The sequence below is a fragment of the Ahaetulla prasina genome, chromosome 2 (genome assembly GCF_028640845.1).
Source record: "Ahaetulla prasina isolate Xishuangbanna chromosome 2, ASM2864084v1, whole genome shotgun sequence".
In the NCBI taxonomy this organism is placed as follows: Eukaryota; Metazoa; Chordata; class Lepidosauria; order Squamata; family Colubridae; genus Ahaetulla; species Ahaetulla prasina.
In genome coordinates this window covers 189,516,862-189,534,910 of record NC_080540.1, presented here as the reverse complement: position 1 = coordinate 189,534,910, position 18,049 = coordinate 189,516,862, and the positions used below count along the sequence as shown (strand labels likewise).

The 18,049-nt window shown below is 42.6% G+C and overlaps 2 protein-coding genes across 9 annotated transcripts in view; one reads left to right on the top strand and one right to left on the bottom strand.

Moving 5' to 3' along the window:
• The window catches only part of GSK3B (glycogen synthase kinase 3 beta), a 150,973-nt gene extending 133,246 nt beyond the window's left edge, over positions 1-17,727 (top strand). For all 4 annotated transcript variants that reach the window (XM_058174220.1, XM_058174221.1, XM_058174222.1 and 1 more), the window contains one exon: positions 13,511-17,727. In XM_058174220.1, coding sequence (XP_058030203.1) covers positions 13,511-13,578 — 68 coding nt within the window. In that variant the 3' untranslated portion in view covers positions 13,579-17,727. The remainder of the gene's footprint in view (positions 1-13,510) is intronic.
• CFAP91 (cilia and flagella associated protein 91) overlaps positions 1-18,049 on the bottom strand; it is a 79,397-nt gene that overhangs the window by 19,348 nt on the left and 42,000 nt on the right. The window contains exon 17 of one of the 5 annotated variants that reach the window (XM_058174215.1): positions 85-762. The exons of the other annotated variants lie outside the window; for them this stretch is intronic. Within the exon in view, the coding sequence (XP_058030198.1) occupies positions 668-762 (95 nt within the window). The 3' untranslated portion in view covers positions 85-667. Of the gene's footprint in view, positions 1-84; positions 763-18,049 lie in introns of those variants that run through there. 5 annotated transcript variants of the gene reach the window in all.

The window sequence follows — 18,049 nt, the reverse complement described above, 5'->3', positions numbered from 1 at the left end:
TTTTGAATAAAGTAAGAATTATATGTAACCGGGGTCGGGGGGGGGATCAGGATTTTAGAGATGCTTAGGTGGGGCATGGCCAAAAAAAGGTTGGGAACCACTGATCTACATGGAGGGAAGCATGCATTGGAGTACCTCAAGTCTCTATCTTAGGCCAGTACTCTTCAACATCTTCATAAACAATCTAGATGAGGGGACAGAAGGGGAAATTTGCAGCCACCTAGCCAGGGAGAATTGCCAACACTTTAGAATATTCAAGATTCAGAAGGATCTTGACAACTTGAGCATTGGGGCCATATCCAACAACTTTCAGTTCAATGGTGAGAAAAGTAAGATTCTACACCTAGAGAGGAAAAATCAAATGCATACTCAGGTATAGAATAGGGTTTCCTGCTTGGGCGTGGGGTTGGACTAGATGACCTACAAAGTCCCTTCCAACTCTGTTAATCTAGATCTAAATCTAAATGGAGTACAAATAAGTAAAATTGTTTAATTGGTACAAGGAGTTAGAAGTGAGCTCAGTTAGAACACCAAAATATGACCAAGAATACAACATGAACAAATCACAAACAGTTCATAACAAGTTCCAAGTAAAGTGGAAGAACAAAGCCAACCAGTTTCCATGATTATAATCTTGAGTATATCATCCAGCATATTTAAAAGAACATTAGGAATCACTCATATCCTGAACTTCATTGATTGGGAACCAGAAGAAACGCAGAACGATAGTAAAGCAGTTGTTATGGATGAATTTGAGAAAGACTGCAGAAAACAGAGAAACAAAAAAGAAAATCAGATAATACAACATAGAATAACAGGGCTGCAATGAACCTTGGAGGTCTTCTAGTCCAAATCCTGCTCAAAGAGACCCTCTACCATCCAGACAAGTAATTATCAAATCTCTTCTTGAAAACCTCTAAGTGATGGAGTGCCCACAGGTTCTGAAGACAGGCTGTTCCACTGATTAATTGATCTCACTGTCAGGAAATTTCCCCTTAGTTCTTGGTTGGTTCTCTCTTTAATGATCTTCCACCACTTCTTGTCCTGCCCTCAGGTGCTTTGGAGAATAGGTTGTGCCCCTCTTCTCTGTGACAGCCCCTCAAGTACTGGAAGACAGCTATCATGTCACCCCTAATCCTTCTCTTCGATAGACTAAACATACCTAGTTCTGATTTAGCCTCCAGACCCTTTATCAGCTTTGTTGCTCTTCTCTGCATTTTTTCTAAATCTCAGCATCTTTTTTGTATTATAGCAACTAGAACTGGATACAATATTCTGAGTGTGACCTCACTAGTGCAGTATCTTGATATTATCCTTCTGTTAATGCAGCCTAGGACAGCATTGGCTTTTGGGGCAACTGCAACACATTGCTGGCTCATACTTAGGTGGTCCACTAGGACTTAATCCCTCTCACAGTTACTACCATTGAGCCATGTATTATCTATTCCAGTCTTAGCAAATCTTTTCGTAGCGAATCTGAGTACCAAAACGGAGTGTGCGCATGCACGTGTGAGTGCCAGAAACTGAAGAGCAGCCACCCGGTGTCCATGTGTGCACCAGGTGACTGATCTTCTGGTTTCTGGCACGTGCATGCACACTGGCCACCTGGTCTTTTAAAAAATCTACCATTTGTGAACATATATATTCATATATAACATACAGTATATTCAGTTTCAAAGATTATACATAGGAGTGAACAGTCTTCAGGGCAGGAGGGTCTACTTTGTTTTTTATTAAAAACCTGGGAAAAAAACCCTCACTCTGGAGATAGGTACAGGAAATAGAATTAAAGAATTCTGAACTTAGCAATTGTTTTAACTTGAAATAAAGCTAACAAGTAAATCCTTTTGAATATGCCAATATTTTCCATTCAACAATTTAGGGTGAAGAAAAAGTTCTTGCTATTGTTGTTAAATAACTGAGAATGTATTCCAAATCACCACTGTGTGTATGTGTGTGTGCGTGTGTGTGTGTGTGTGTGTGTGTGTGCGTGTGCGTGTGTGTATCTCCCATATCCACAATATATTAACCTTCCTAAATTTAGAGGAGTCAGTTTGCAACAGAGAAGCAATGTAGCATTAGCCCATTAGTTTTCATTTCCCCACTGATCACCCTCCTTTTATATTTTATATTCATTTTTTAAAGTTAAGAGGGCTAAAGGCCTTCACTTAAACTTTGTTTCTGGGCTGTACAAATACATGTTTTTGGTAGGTTGGACTATAGTTTCTTTTTGCGTGAAGACCAATGCAAAGAATGGTTAAGCAACTCCGCTTTCTCTCTGTTGCCTGTTACTTCCTTGCCGTCTTCTCTCTTTAGTGGACCAACTGTTTCTTCGATTTTTTTCTTGTTATTTATATGTTGGAAGAAACATTTTTTACTTTGACTTTTGTTGCAAGTCTGTTCATTCTGAGCCTTTGTTTTCCTGACTTAGTCTTTGAAGATTCTGTCTATCTGCTGATATTCTGTCTTAGTTGTGTGTCCCTCTTTCCATTTTTTGTACTTGTCCTTTTTATCTTTCAATTTATCAGAGACCTTTGTGAAGCTATACTGGTTTCTTCTTGGATTTCTTGTTTTTCTTTCTCAGTGATATTCTGCTGGTCTGGTCTTTTATTATCATATTTTTCAGAGTTTCCCAAGATTCTTGAGGTGTTTTCCCCTTTAGGATTTTCATCCAAGGACCTAATTGGATTTGGAGATGTCCATTTATATAGAATAGATTGTTTGAAGAATGTGTTAGCAATAAAGAAGCAATTGGATTGGCAGAAACTGATAAGTCCTTTTCATGCTTCATTTCTGTTTCCTAGGCCCTATGGCCTAACTATAGACTCCTCCTTCAAACTTCAGCATTTATAATGGAATCTCCAGCTAGAGTAGGGAGAGGTGGGAAGAGGGGACTGAGCTTAGAGTCGTTGCATAGAAAGTTGCAGCCTCAGACCTTATCTCCCCTAAATCCCTGAAACCTTATCTGATCGTTCCCAAGAGAATGCAGTCAGTCTGGCAATATTCTCATAAACAGGCAGGCAATAAATAAAGAAGTAACTTTGATCATCTCACAGTGTCTTGGTTCCTTGTGCCTGAGAGCATTCTAGTCGCAAACCACAGGCAAGTTATCTTCCTTGCAGGTTTTGTTGATTTCAAATTGAACTTGAAACATTAACCTCATCATCCCCTTCTTCCTCAATGATTGGAGCAAAAATGTAGATAATCATTATATTGAAGGATTGTCCACTAAATTTATATTATTTGCTCAATTACTTCTTCTAAAATCCATTTCAATTCATTGATGTATAAGGTGTTCTTGCGTAGTCAATTTTATCATTCACCAATGAATTGAGCTTTTCCATGTTCCTGCTTCTTATGGAGTCTGAGTGGTTCAACATCGACTTCTCTGCAAACAAGCACTTAAGCTTTTAGAATGCAGTCTGGCATTCCATAGTCTATTTAAGCAGCTGGCTGGATTTGGGTTTCTCCTTGTGTCTTTAGCAGATTTGTGATGGGGAGGGCTATCTGGGCAAACAAGAGGATGAACTGGTAATATAAGTTGGCAAATTCGAGAAGGTTTTGTAGTTGCTTCCAGGTGTGGGGACGAATCCACTCTAGCACTGCTTGCACCTTTTTGGGGTCCATTTCTATCACCTTATGGGAGATACGGTAGAAAGTCAATTTTACTCTGGTAGAATTTGCATTTGGATAGCTTGGCCGCTTGAAGCTTTTTGAGCACAGCTCTGACTAGTTTTACGTGTTCTGACATTGTGTCAGTATAGATTAAAATGTCATCAGATAAACGAACACTTCCTTTTACAGGTGTTCATGCAGCACTTTGTTTATTAGTTGCATAAACACAGGAGGGGGTCCTTGCAGTCCAAAAGGGAGGACCTGGAACTGGAAGCATCCTAAGGGGCAATTGAAATCTGTTTTCCACTCATCCCTTGCTTTAATCCTCACTTGGTAGTTTGCCTTCCGCAAATCCAACTTGGTGAAGATCTTTCCCTTCACCATTTGGGTTAACATGTTCTTCATGAAGGGGAGCAGGTAACCATTTCCCACACACACCACATTGAGCCTATAATAGCCTACGCATAGAAGAAAGGGTCCATCCTTCTTTTTCCTAAAAAGTACTGGGGCAGCCACCCCGTCTGGTGGGTTGGGTGAATCCACACTTTTTTGTCTATAAAAGTCTGCAATTCCCTAGGGGTCATGGAATACAGTTTAGGTTTGGATAGTTTGGCCCTCAGTAGGATTATTATGGAATAGTCAGTTGGCCGGTGGGATGGGAGCGCATCTGACCCCTTGTCACTGAATGCATCCGGTAAGTCTCAGTACTCTTTGGGGATTTTATTTTTTTATTTTTTATTTTATTTTATTAAATTTTTATACCGCCCTTCTCCCGAAGGACTCAGGGCGGTGTACAGCCAGAATAAAATGCAAAATATATACAATTAAAACGCAATTAAACTTTAGCAATTACTGAACGGCTGATAGTTAAAATGAATTTAAAATTTAAAATATTACTAAAACCCCAATATAAAACCAAACTATTATGCCAGTCCCGCTTGAATGAATAAATATGTTTTTAGCTCACGACGGAAAGTCCGAAGATCAGGCACTTGACGTAGGCCAGGGGGGAGTTCATTCCAGAGCGTCGATGCTCCCACAGAGAAGGCCCTACTCCTGGGGGCCGCCAGCCGACATTGTTTGGCGGACGGCACCCTGAGGAGACCCTCTCTGTGAGAGCGTACGGGTCGGTGGGAGGCATAGGGTAACAGCAGGCGGTCTCGTAAGTACCCGGGTCCTAAGCCATGGAGCGCTTTAAAGGTGGTAACCAGAATCTTGAAGCGCACCCGAAAGACCACAGGAAGCCAGTGCAGACTACGGAGCAGTGGTGTTACGTGGGAGCCCCGAGTGGCTCCCATTACTACTCGCGCAGCTGCATTCTGGACTAACTGCAGCCTCCGGGTGCACCTCAAGGGCAGCCCCATGTAGAGAGCATTGCAGTAATCCAGCCGAGACGTAACCAGAGCATGAGTGACTGTGCATAAGGCATCCCGGTCAAGGAAGGGACGCAACTGGCGGACCAAGCGAACTTGATAAAAGGCCCTCCTGGAGACGGCCGCCAGATGTTCATCAAAGGACAGCCGTCCATCCAGGAGGACGCCCAAGTTGCGAACCACCTCCTTTGAGGCCACTAACTCGCCCCCAACAGTCAGCCGCGGATGCAGCTGACTGTACCGGGGTGCCGGCATCCACAGCCACTCCGTCTTGGAGGGATTGAGCTTGAGTCTCTTTCTCCCCATCCAGACCCGTACAGCTTCCAGGCACTGGGACAGCACTTCGACCGCTTCGTTGGGGTGGTCCGGGGTGGAAAAGTACAGCTGAGTATCATCAGCGTACAGATGATAACTTACCCCGAAACCACTGATGACCTCACCCAGCGGCTTCATATAGATGTTGAACAGGGTGGGTGAGAGAATCGACCCCTGAGGTACTCCACAAGTGAGGCATCTCGAGGACGACCTCTGCCCCCCTGTCAACACCGTCTGCGACCGGTCAGAGAGATAGGAGGAGAACCACCAGTAAACAGTGCCTCCCACTCCCAATCCCTCCAACCGGCGCAGCAGGATACCATGGTCGATGGTATCAAAAGCCGCTGAGAGATCTAATAGGACCAAAGCAGAGGAACAACCCCTGTCCTTGGCCCTCCAGAGGTCATCCACCAACGCGACCAAAACCGTCTCCGTGCTGTAGCCGGGTCGGAAGCCGGACTGGAACGGGTCTAGATAGACAGCTTCCTCCAGGTGCCGGGGGAGCTGCCATGCAACTACACTCTCTACAACCTTCGCCAGAAAGCGAAGGTTGGAGACTGGATGGTAGTTTCCCAAAATAGCTGGGTCCAGGGAAGGTTTCTTCAGGAGGGGTCTCACCACCGCCTCTTTCAAGGCGGTGGGGAAAACCCCTTCAACCAAAGAAGCATTTATAATCCCCTGGAGCCAGCCTCGTGTCACTTCCTGAGCAGCCAGCACTAACCAGGAAGGACACGGGTCCAGTAAACATGTAGTTGCATGCAACCTCCCCAGCAACCTGTCCATGTCCTCGAGAGCCACAGAATCAAACTCATCCCAAATAACCTCAACAAGACGTGTCTCCGCCATCTCGGTCGGATCATTGCAATCATGGTCCAAGCCATCACGAAGCTGAACGATTTTATCGTATAGATAACCGTTAAACTCCTCAGCTCGTCCCCGCAGGGGGTCATCCCGTCGCTCCTGTTGAAGGAGGGAACGGGTCACCTGAAACAGGGCGGCCGGGCGGTTATCTGCCAATGCAATGAAGGTGGAAACCTAAGAACGTTTCGCCTCCCTCATTGCCACTAGGTAGGTCTTAGTAAAAGACCTCACTAGTGTCCGATCAGCCTCGGAACGGCTGGACCTCCAGATACTCTTGTTCTGTTTCCCTCCCCCCAATACTCCCAGCAAAGAGTCAGTCAGAGGCCTCCTTTTCTCCTTTTATTTACATAGATATATGTCCTGGCCACGTCTACCCATGGGCCTGCCAAGTTTCTGGAGATAACGAGGAAATTATAGATAAGGCCAGAATTACTCACGAATATATTCTTCCCTCCATTGATACAGTTTGCCCGCGCAAATTCATTGCTTTGTCCAAGACAAAAAACCAGGAAGTCCCGCCTCCTATTTATAGTCTCTGCAGATGTCACTGCATGACAATTATGACTTGGCTTTATCCCAACGCTGCTTCTGCTGCGCGCGCCAGTCATGTCTGCGCAGTCTTGCATCACTCCAAAACTGTTCTTGGGGCATTGCCAAATCAGAAGAAGGCTCCAGAGAATCAGGTCTTGCCGGCCCCTCCTCCTCCCTTTGAGTGGGTGCCAGGGAGGGAAAGGGCTCAAGAGAAGCAGGGCTTGCCAGGTCTTCTCCCTCACTTTCTGAATCATCCGAGTCCAGGAGTCCGGGTCCAGGAACCTGGGTCACAACAACTCTCTAGGCGTCTTCTCCGGCGTTTCATCTCTCTCAGCTCCTCGGAGAACCAGGGAGCCAATTGAGATCTATGCCGGGTCAGAGGCCGCAAAGGCACGACACGGTCCAAAGCCCCAGCCGCGGCCCGTTCCCAAGCCGCAAACAGTTCTTCAGTCGTGCCGTGGGTAAGATCCTCAGGAAACGGCCCAAGCTCCAGGAACCTCTCCGGGTCCATCAGGCGCCTGGGACGGAACTAACGCATTGGCTCCATCTCCCTGCGGCGGGGAGCAGCGGTCCGAAAGTCTAGGCGAAGAAGAAAATGATCTGACCATGACACTGGTTCTTCCACTATATCTCCTAAATCCAGATCATTTACCCACTGACCAGAGATAAAAATCAAGTCTAGCGCGCCTCCCCCAATGTGTGTAGGGCCATCAGTTACTTGAATCAGGTCCAAGGCCGTCATGGAGGCCTGGAACTCCTGAACCACCGTTGATGACAAGCCGGCTGATGGCAAGTTGAAATCTCCCAAGACCAAAAGTCTGGGAATCTCAACTGCCACGCCAGCAAGCACCTCTAGTAGTTCAGGTAGGGCTGTAGTCACGCAGCAAGGAGCCAGGTACGTGATCAACAGCCCCATCTGATTACGATGGCCCCACTTCACAAGGAGGGATTCACAGCCAGCTATCTGAGGAACAGTGGACTCCCTCGGCTCCAGACTTTCTCTAATCACAACTGCCACCCCCCCACCCCTACCTTGGGCCCTCGGCTGATGGAATGCACGGAAACCCGGAGGGCAGAGTTCAACCAGGGGTACACCCCCTTCTGTGCCCAGCCAGGTCTCCGTAATGCCCATAAAGTCCGCGGACTCCCTCTGAATAAGGTCACAAATCAGGGGAGCCTTGTTAGCCACGGACCGGGCATTGCAGAGCATCAGCCGTAGACCCAGGCTCTGGGGATCTTGACCATCCGGGGAACGAGTGAGGACTGGGGGGCCGGAGCACGTGATCGCCTTTAAACATCGAACATGTGCTCCCAAAGAACGATACGGCCCCCTGCCTCCGCCATATCTGCCCCTCCCACTTACCGTACAGATGGAATGGCACTCTCTGCTCTGTTCCAACCCCTCCCCCCCGTCCTCGGACCAACTGAAATAGTGTCGTGAGAACGCGCTAGGACTGGACATACCCTCCCCGACGGGTTTCCCCCAACACCCGCCCTTACCCTCCCCCCCTTTAAAAATTCCCTATTTAAAAATCCCCAAAGGCTCTTCCTGGACGATCTGAGGGTCACCCTGGGGCTGATCTCTGGTGGCTACTCCCACCTTCCTTTTCAGTTTCACCTACTGCAGCCTTAGGGTAGGTTTTTGATAGCCATTTTTCCCTCCCCCTTCACAGCTGGCTTGCTGGATCTTTAGCAGCCACCTCCTCCAGTTCACATAGGGGTTCCATTTCTGGAGCGAAGTCAGTCCTTTCCATTCCAGGGGCTACAATGAAACTTAAGGTCTCTGTGTGTGCATCCATCCTCATCTCTATTGGTTCAGTAACAAATGTCACTGGGATGCTCCGCCACTGAGCCATCCATCTGGCAAAAAGCTATAGGCACTTTAAGCTGTTTGAGTCTCACACTCTTGACAAGGACAGAGTTGACCAGGCATCTGGTGCACTCCGAGTCCAGGAGAACTACAAGGCTCCCTTTTTGTTCCAAGGATTAAACCACAAGTTCTATGGTGATGGTCACTAGGTTGACTGGATGTCTTACCAAAGGATCATCTTGTAGTCCGACTCGCTTTCCACTGGGCTGCTGACTCTGGGTCAGTCAGAGTACTCCTGCCTTCATTAGGGGACGGGGTGAAATCTTATGGCTTCTACTCCCTTCACAATAGTTTTAAGAGCTTGCTGATGTGGTTTTGCTGGTTTTTGGGCAGGACCCTAAGTCACCTGGGCTAGGTGTACAGCTCGGTCAGTGCTCCTCCGTCCCACGCCTGAAGCAGCCAGTGAATTGGTGCCCCTTCTTCACGCACCTGAAGCAGCTGGAGAACTCTCCTTCCCACACCTGAAGCAGCCAGTGAAGCCAGTGGCATGGGCACTAGTTTGGATCTTCTTTCTTTTCAGGAGGGGATCTTCACCATGCACAGCTCGGCCAGTATTTGGAATGAGCCAGGTCTATTTCTACTTCCTCTGCTAGCAGATACCAGCCATTTGGGGGAGGGGCACACTCTAGAAATGCAGGTATTGTAGATCTCATCACTTACCCCATCTCAGAAACATCTGATCAAGATGTCTTCTAGACAGTTGGCAGGCCAGGTCACGAAACTCCTGGGTGTACTCGCCACCCTGCTGTACCCTTAGTTGATGACACTGATGCAATCTCTGGCTTTGCGATTGGCTTGAGGGTGTTCAAAGCACTTCTGAAACGCAGCCATGAAGTGGTCGAAGTTTCTCAGTTCCGGGGCATCATTGTTGTAGAGGGTGTCATCTATTCAGCTGTTACCCCTCTAACGCCATGGTCATGCATTGCACCTTAGTTCCTTCAGTGGCTCTTTCTAGACCATACTCTTGCATGTATGTCCAAACTTGTGCCAGGAAGAACTCCAATTGCTTGGGGTCTCTGTTGAACTTTACTCCCAGGGCTGGTTTCTTGTGTCCTCTCCAGCTTGATGGTTCCAGTTGCTGAGTGTCTCTCTGGTACTGCTGCTGCCATTGCGGTAGCAGAGGTAGTTGCCCCTTGCTTGCTGGGGCTGGAGTCGGCTGGTCAGCAGGATGTGCCCCCAGGGCTAAGGCTTCTTGAGCTTTGAGTACCAAAAGATCCTCTCAGGAACTTATGGCTTGCTCCAGCTTCCAGTCCTCTCACTCCAGTTCTCCTGAACTTGATTCTTCATCTGATTCCTCCAGCTCCACTTGGGTCTCTTGCCGTCGGCTGCCATGGCTCCCATGGGTGAATGTCATTCTCATGGGTTTCTCTTCTCATTCTTCCTTTTTCCCGACCCTAAGGGACTATCAGGGTCTTGGTGGGTTATCCTCTCCCAGCCATCCAGATAGATCCAGCCCTCCAGTAAGGGGTTTTGAGGATGCTTCTCCCCCCCCCCCCCGCAAGACTCAATCTCTTCCTGGTTGCTCCCTTGAGCTGATATCGTTTGCACGGTCCCCATGGTGGAGGTGGTTTCCTCTCCAGGTTGACAGTCAGCATATTTCTCAGGGTTCCTGGCTGTGGGGTGCTGGAACAAACAGGATCTGGCTGCTCTGGTCCTTATCTCCTGTCAGCTTTGCCAGGTGGACCAGACAGAAAACACAACCAGAGGAGCTAATTGTACTTTATGGTAAGGCTACGTTAACAGAACTTTGCAAGTGTGAAAGAACAGATCTCCCACTGTCTCCTTTATAGCCTGAGAAGCTAGGGAGTCTCTTTCTTTGCCCATTATGCATCTGTTGTCTATGCCCTCTCTTGTCTGACCATTCGTTAAGCAGCAATTCTTTATTCTGTCTCTTCAGGTCTTTTTCATATATCATTACAGGAGCCTGTCAAGATGCACTGTATCACCATGACATTTTCTGGTGTATTAATATGGTTTTCATAGTAAAATATAGGAGGGACTTTCTTCCATGCAATATGAAGGATGCCTTTGCTATTGATACTCTAAGTGATATCCCTGTACAGCATTTTTCTATATTCCTAAAAAAGCCTGTTTGTTTTAACTGAGCAACTGGAAATGGACACACATACACTGCCCTGCCATTGTGGGGAGGCATAGTAGGACTTGGGAGATATAAAGAATGGATTTTATAATTGGCTCCTAAAAACCCACTAAAACGAGCAAACATTTATTCTACCAGTTTTTAATGGTTAGTCAAACCTATTCAAGAAAAGAAAATCATTTGTGAGACTTGGAATGGGAGGAAAAGAATAGAAGGTCCTACATAGTCATAGTGTTTTAACAGAGCATAAAGGCAATTTATTCTGGGAGAAGGCATCATGCTACTGAGAAAACTATATGGGCATGTTCATGAAGTCACCAGGAGTTGAGTTTCACTAAGGGAACCTCTTCCAATGTCAGCCTGATGAACAAACAGGAAACCCAACCAGATGAACTAATTCTATTAATTAAGGAACCAGGAAGAGTCTCTTCTCAGCCAATTGCCCACTTACAATTCCACTTCAGGCTAAATTGCCTTTTATCTCACCATTCCTTTGTCTGTGTCTCATTGTCCTGTGTACCAAGGTCATTCTCACATACCATTATACACACAAGTCAAATAATTTGCAAATCTCTGGAAGTGTTTAACACATTTGCCACCACTAATAACCATTGATATACACCAAGGGTGTCAAACTCAATTTCATTGAGGGCTGCAGCAGGGTTGTTTGACCTTGGAGGACTGGGTTGATGGTGGTAGTAATGTGGCCCGGGGTGGACGTGGCCATGGTGGGTGTTTAACACAGGCTCAAGATGCATTTTCCCTTTTTTTCTTTCCACAGTTCTTTACTATAACCATTTTCCTATCTCTTGTACCAGATATTACTAGCAAACATTATTTATTCTTCATACTCCACTAAACTTTTTATTTCTAAATTTATACCCCATTGTTAAATAGTAAATTGCTTTTCCAGGCAGAAAAGCTATTCAACTAATAATAAAAACACAATAGCATAAATAACATAAATAAGGGCCTCTAGTGGCTCAGCAGACTAAGTCTGTCTGTTATTAACACAGCTGCTTGCAATTACTGCAAGTTCAAGTCCCACCAGGCCCAAGGTTGACTCAGCCTTCCATCCTTTATAAGGTAGGTAAAATGAGGACCCAGATTGTTGGGGGCAATAAGTTGACTTTGTATATAATATACAATGGATGAAGACTATTGCTTAACACAGTGTAAGCCGCCCTGAGTCTGCGGAGAAGGGCGGGATATAAATTCAAATAAAAAAAACAAAAACAAAAAACAAGATAATAGAAGATCTAAGAACAGAGGTAAATTTCTAGGATAGTAAATAGAAATGGCTGTCAATTATAGATTGCTGATTGTAGATTAAATGGACCTACAGTATGTAAAATCTGGCATTAAACTGTAGTATTAACATAGGATGTTGCTTGTTTTCTATCCAGATCAGACACTTACTTGAGGCCACATAATTGTAATCCAGTCCTCCTGCAGCACTCTGCTGGGCGAAAATGCACCCTGAGAAGCCCCATGCAGCCCGTTTTCAGGCAGCAGAGTGCTGCAGGAGGTTGTGGAGGACAAAAATGGGCCATGGACTGGTCATTTGATATTCAGCCAGCCAGCCAGATTTAAGCACCCCATGGGCTGGAGATGGCCTACGGGCCTTGAGTTTGACACCACTGTTATATACTCAGTGTGTTCTCTTCTAGAGCTGTTTTATCTGTGGCTTTCAACCACAACCATGACAAGAAGTCCAGTAAATCATGTTTCACAAAAAAAGTGTTTCTAAATATTTCATATACTTGCCTACTGTGCCATTTAGGACTGTGAAGTCCAAAAGCCACTCTAAACTGAGGTCAGAAACAACAGGATAATGAAGCTATTGATTCAACCAGTATTAAAACTCATCAAGGAGAAAATGGATAAGCACTTTACCCTCTGTATCTCTCTGCAGCAGAGGTAATATATCAAGTGGTTTCACTACTATAGTCAAGCCAAAAGCCCAATGAAAATCAGCATCATTTACCAGTATCTTGAGTTTCTTGATTATCTTTATCAGTTTTTCCACAGATGGCAAGTAGAGTAGCAGCTAGACAGACTGTTAAAACCCACTTTACTCTTTTATTCACTATCTACATTGGACAATTATTTTCTCAGCCTTCATATACATGGGACAAAGTTAGTGAATATTTCTCTGTTACTTTATTTGGTTAATATGTGGCATCTATTTGATTAGTATTTTTGGTTTACCTTCTTATGGTGTCTCAAACAGATTTTCCTTTTTCAACCCTTCGTTAAAAAATCATTCCGTGAGCCTGCTGAAAAATTACCTTGTCACAGAAAAATGAGACCATGCCTTTTCCCTCTTGCTGAATAGTTTTCCTTTTGTAATAGTTGTCTGTAATACCAATTCAAAAAAAGTTGAAAAAAACCTTAACATTTAGCAAAGGTAGGAAGCATGGCAAGTTTCTAATATCTAACATTTCTCCTCTACATCTGACAATATTAGCTTCATTTGTACAATTAAATTGTGCTCATCCTTTCCGTAGGCAGATTTTCAGACCAAATCTTTAACAACTCATGGTCTATTATGTGAAGTAATTAAATATAGTACTGTACATATGAAGTTGTGTGCGTGTGTGTGTCTGTCTGTCTGTCTGACTATCTATCTATCAACAGCAGATGAAAAACATTCTGAAATATAATCTCTGGTGCCAAAGATGCAGTTCCCTCTGGAATACACCATTTCTAGATGACAAATTTGGGTCTTTCCTTAGTCCGTTTATCCTTCCTGGGACAAAAGGTAGAATAGAAACTTGTCCATAAAATTTCATATTATTAACATGTAACCATCTCTTTCATCTTTTTTTCTGATATTTGCAGATGCCAGTGCAGGTGATCGAGTTCAGACCAATAATGTAGCTTCAACATCAGCTTCCAACTCCACCTGAACTGATCTCAAGCAGCAGCTTGTACAGGAACAATCGCCAGTAATTTTGAGTCTTACTCAGCAATACTGGTCATATTTGGAAAGAAAATGTAAAAAGAAGGGGAAAAACTGTTCATTATAGTGTTGGATTTTTAAAAATTGTTGTTCTTATTTAACCTTGTAAAAAAACCAGTTTCATTGTATGCTCACTCTGCAGGCTCTTTGGGGCAGGGGAATAAGTGGGGTGGGAAAAGGGAAATGGATTATTAGAGCACCAATTTCTCGTCCCATGACAATCTTCTAATTTCAGATAATTGCTGTTGTGTACTTTAGAATCAGGAATCTTATCTGACGCCCTCCAACAATCACCGCCATCACCAGAAAAAAGGAAAGAAAGAAACCCCTCATTCTGCTGAAGCCTTGTATTTTTAAGTGATGTTTCAATTTTTGGTGTAGTGCACAACTTGAATTTGGTTAGGAGTTTAACAGAAGTTGCTCATCTTGAGTATTATTTGCTGGAATTAAATGTTTTCGTGTTAGGTGAGGAGGAAGAACAAGATGAAGTGCTACAATATGCTGAGTTGCCAAAGGGAACTATGAAGGAGGAGGGAAGTTACAGTGTGGGGAAAAAAGCTTGAAATAATAAGGAACAAATCACCTTAAATTTCATTTGCCTCTGAAGAATTCTGCAGATATACACTATTGGCTTGAATGTACCTATTCCAATGTTTTAGAAGTTGGATATTAAAAAAATCTGGAAACCATAGAAGAAAGCATGACTAATCATATCCACACCTCAGTAGATGGGAGTAGATGCGCATATCCCTCCATGTGCAAAAAATAGAAAAATCCTCCTGCATTGTGTTCATTCATTTTGATTCTAATTTCTTTCTTGAAGAAGAACACTGGGGAAAAGATCCAAGGATATAATGTGAATGGACATATTATTTTCATAGCATACAGTGTTTTTAAGTTGTTAGATTTATTTAACAAGTAGATTTAAATCCTGGTTTATATTTAAATTCACCTTTTTCAGCTTCTTCTTTTCTAACCTTTGTTTACTCGTTTTCAGAAGTTGTTTTTGTCACAATGGAGAATATTAAATCTCTAAACAAATAGATTACTTGCTCTAGGTGTCCTGTGTGTGTGTGTATGTATTGTGTTATATACATGTACACACAAGCATTCATGCATATACATAGCGCTACCTTTTATTTTTTACATCCAGAAGCAGAACTGCCTGTTTCCTATGTCTTTGTTCTGGACAGTTAAATTGTGGCCAAAGGTCTCTGTGACATGAAAGCAATATGCCTTGAAACAGTTTGAGAAACAATGTCATTACTAATGCATGAAGCACTAATGGGTTCTTGTGACTAGCTTCCTCTTTGATTTGATAGCTGTACTTATTTAGCTTTACATCGGATTCACATTACCTTGCAATATCTTTCATTGGTGAACCTTTTGAAATTAGATTTGGACCAAGAAGAGCAAGTAGTTTATATTCATTTCTTAGGTGTGAAGTCATTGAGAGAAGAGAAGTAGGGTCTCAAATGGAGAATGGGGCATGCCCAGAAAAGAGTGGTGGCTTCTCTTAAAAAAAATCAGATGACTTTAAAGACCACACAAATCATAACTTAAACTATTTTTAAGAGCCACGAGTCAGGAAGCTATCTTTCAAAAACTAAAGCTGACTAGAAAAGAATCCATAATGGATGGGAGGCCTGGAAGACTCTCTTGCTGAATGGCTTGAGCCCACCGGCATCTTCCATGTTGGATGTGCAGACATCATAGTCAAAGCTCAGTTTTGTGGTCTGAATTCAGAAAGAGATCATCTTAGGAGGTTTTGTATTATTTTCATTGGTTTAAATAATAGGAGAGAATAATTAAAAGCTTTAACACTTTTTTTAGTGTGTGTGTGTGTGTGTGTGTGTGTGTGTGTGTGTGTGTGTGTGTGTGTAAAAACTAGGATCCTGATTTTTTTTCCCTAAGGATCATGACAGACCTGCAAGCAAAATTTTATATAAATCTAGATCCAGGTGTTTCAGTATCATTTTTTGTAAATAAACTGACAAAAGCTCCTCACCAAATTCAAGTTTGTACATTAGTTCTTAAACTTTTAAGTTGTATTGCTTTATATGTAAATACGTGGACACAGGAACTGTTATTAATGAACAAATGTTACCATTCAGGGCAGTTAATTTGTTTTAATAATCAGACAAAATGTAGACAAGCTTTTTAAAGCCATATAATTCTAACTATGTACAGTAGATAACTGGTCTGTATTATTGTAACAATAACTCTAGCAATGTATAGTGTATCTATATAGTTTGGAGTGCCTTTGCTTCCATTATTTTTTTTCTTCCTTTTTGTAACAGAAGCCTCATATGTGCAGATACGCTTTCCTTTTTTCAGCCATTTCATGGTCAGTAGCAGCGTTAAAAGAAAATGTGTCCAAACATTCATGGCTGTGCTCGTCCTGCTGAATCGATAGCAACGAGTTACGGCTCAGCAGCATCAGAATAGCCACCATTTTCCCAGTATTTTTGCTCACTTATTTAAACATATCCCCACTGTAACCGGTTTCATTATATAGATAACACCTTGGTATCTAAAATGACAGGTTTATCTTTTACAGATTCTTGCCCAATATGTTCTTCAGTAGGTCTTGTTGGATCACTGCTGCTTAGAGCTTTTGCTTAGCCATGTTGTTCATTCAGAGACAGAATTGGAGATTGTAAAATAAGTAAGCAACTGTAACTGGGGAGGGAAGAACTGGGATCACATATATACACTTGTATATTTTAGATCTAAAAAACTTGCAAGCCTTTTTGGACAGAAAGTAAGTTGTGGTATTAAGTGTCTATTAACATAGATTAGCACCTCCATTCTCATTTACTTGCCAATTTTTTTATAAATGTTAATTTTTGTGCTCCGCACAAGGGCCTTGATTTTAAAACTCTGCTCATATATATTCAACTTGTTAATATTCTACATGAGGTTTTTTTAATGGCAAAATGCTGAACTTTTTATCAAACCAAAGGTTGCTTTTTAAAAAGCTTTTTGTAACCATCTTCTGTTCATTCCAATAAAACAGAGGATGCCATTTTTCTGGTGACATAAAGGTCAGTGAAAGTATTTTGTTTCTGACAGTCCACTTGGAATTTAAATTTTATGGTTTATTTTAAATGAAGTACCGTATAGTCTCTCAATCTATCCTTAGTCTGTGTTGCAGTTGTGCATAATCCTAAAATGGCATTAATGGTATTCTCTGTGTCATTGACTGAAAATCAGAAAAAAGGCACTAGTAATCTTAATTTGAAGTATGTCCTTTCAAACAATGTTATGGATTTTTAAAAACAGATTATTTTAATGTCATTTAGCTGGTGCTTGAACAAGCTTCCTTCTATGAATAAGTCAAGAAATAGTTGATGTCTTTAATTAGTGTTAATTTGAAACAATCCCAAATTAAAAACGTTATCAGCATTTTTCTCCATTAAATATCTTCGCCTCTAGAGATCAAAACCAGTAATAAAAAGCACAGTTTGTTGTCTAGCCCAGGACTGATATTTTTCAGATGTGCTCATCAGAACTCCTTTTAATTCTTAATATTTCTACAGGAACTAATTCCTTGCTTCATTTTGCAACAAGGCAATAAAAGCAAAATGCCTGGTACCTAAAGGGTTAGCTTGAGATATGTCTCTTCCTAGTGTTGTTTGTTCTTGGTTTTTTGGGAAAAAACACAAAAAACCATTTATATATATATAAATGCTTGCTTGTAAAATTTGCATTTGTTACTATGTTGCTGATCACTTGGGCTTGTACACACAATTAACGTGATCACTTTCATCTTAAAAGCAGAGTTCTAAATATATATATAATGGACTGTGGGTTGTATACAAACTATTGCATACACACGCAAAGCTGTCTTGATTCAAAGAAGCAAAACATGTATAACGTTATTACTACTTGAATGCCTCTGTGACTGATTACTTTTTCATTTTAAGTATAAACTTTTTGTGGTATGTATGCTTAATGTTCATTATTTTATCTCCTCCCTTCGGCTCCTTTGTAAATACATTATGTTCTGTGTGACTTGGTTCAGAAATAGTTAACTGGTACTGTAATTTGCATTAAATAAAATGTAGGTTAGCCTGGTCATGAAATTTAAAAATTACAGTGTGTGGTCTTTATTTCAAAATATTTCCTGTCCATTACCTGGACTCTTTGGTGTGGCATCTTTTCTAGATTTGTCCTTCTTCTCCACTCAGAAGATGGGTTGGATGGAATATAATAATAAAAGGAATTGGAATTGGCATCTTTTCTTTTAAGTTATATTATTAAAAGCCAAAACAGGTCCTGTGTTGTGTTTGATTTTTTTTGAGAAACAAGAGAAGTCTTTCATGGAAATCATAACATATGCCTCTGCTGAACAGTTCACCCAGAGGATGGGCTTAAGGGCTTTTCTAAAGCATTTCCTTAAATCAGGTGCTGGT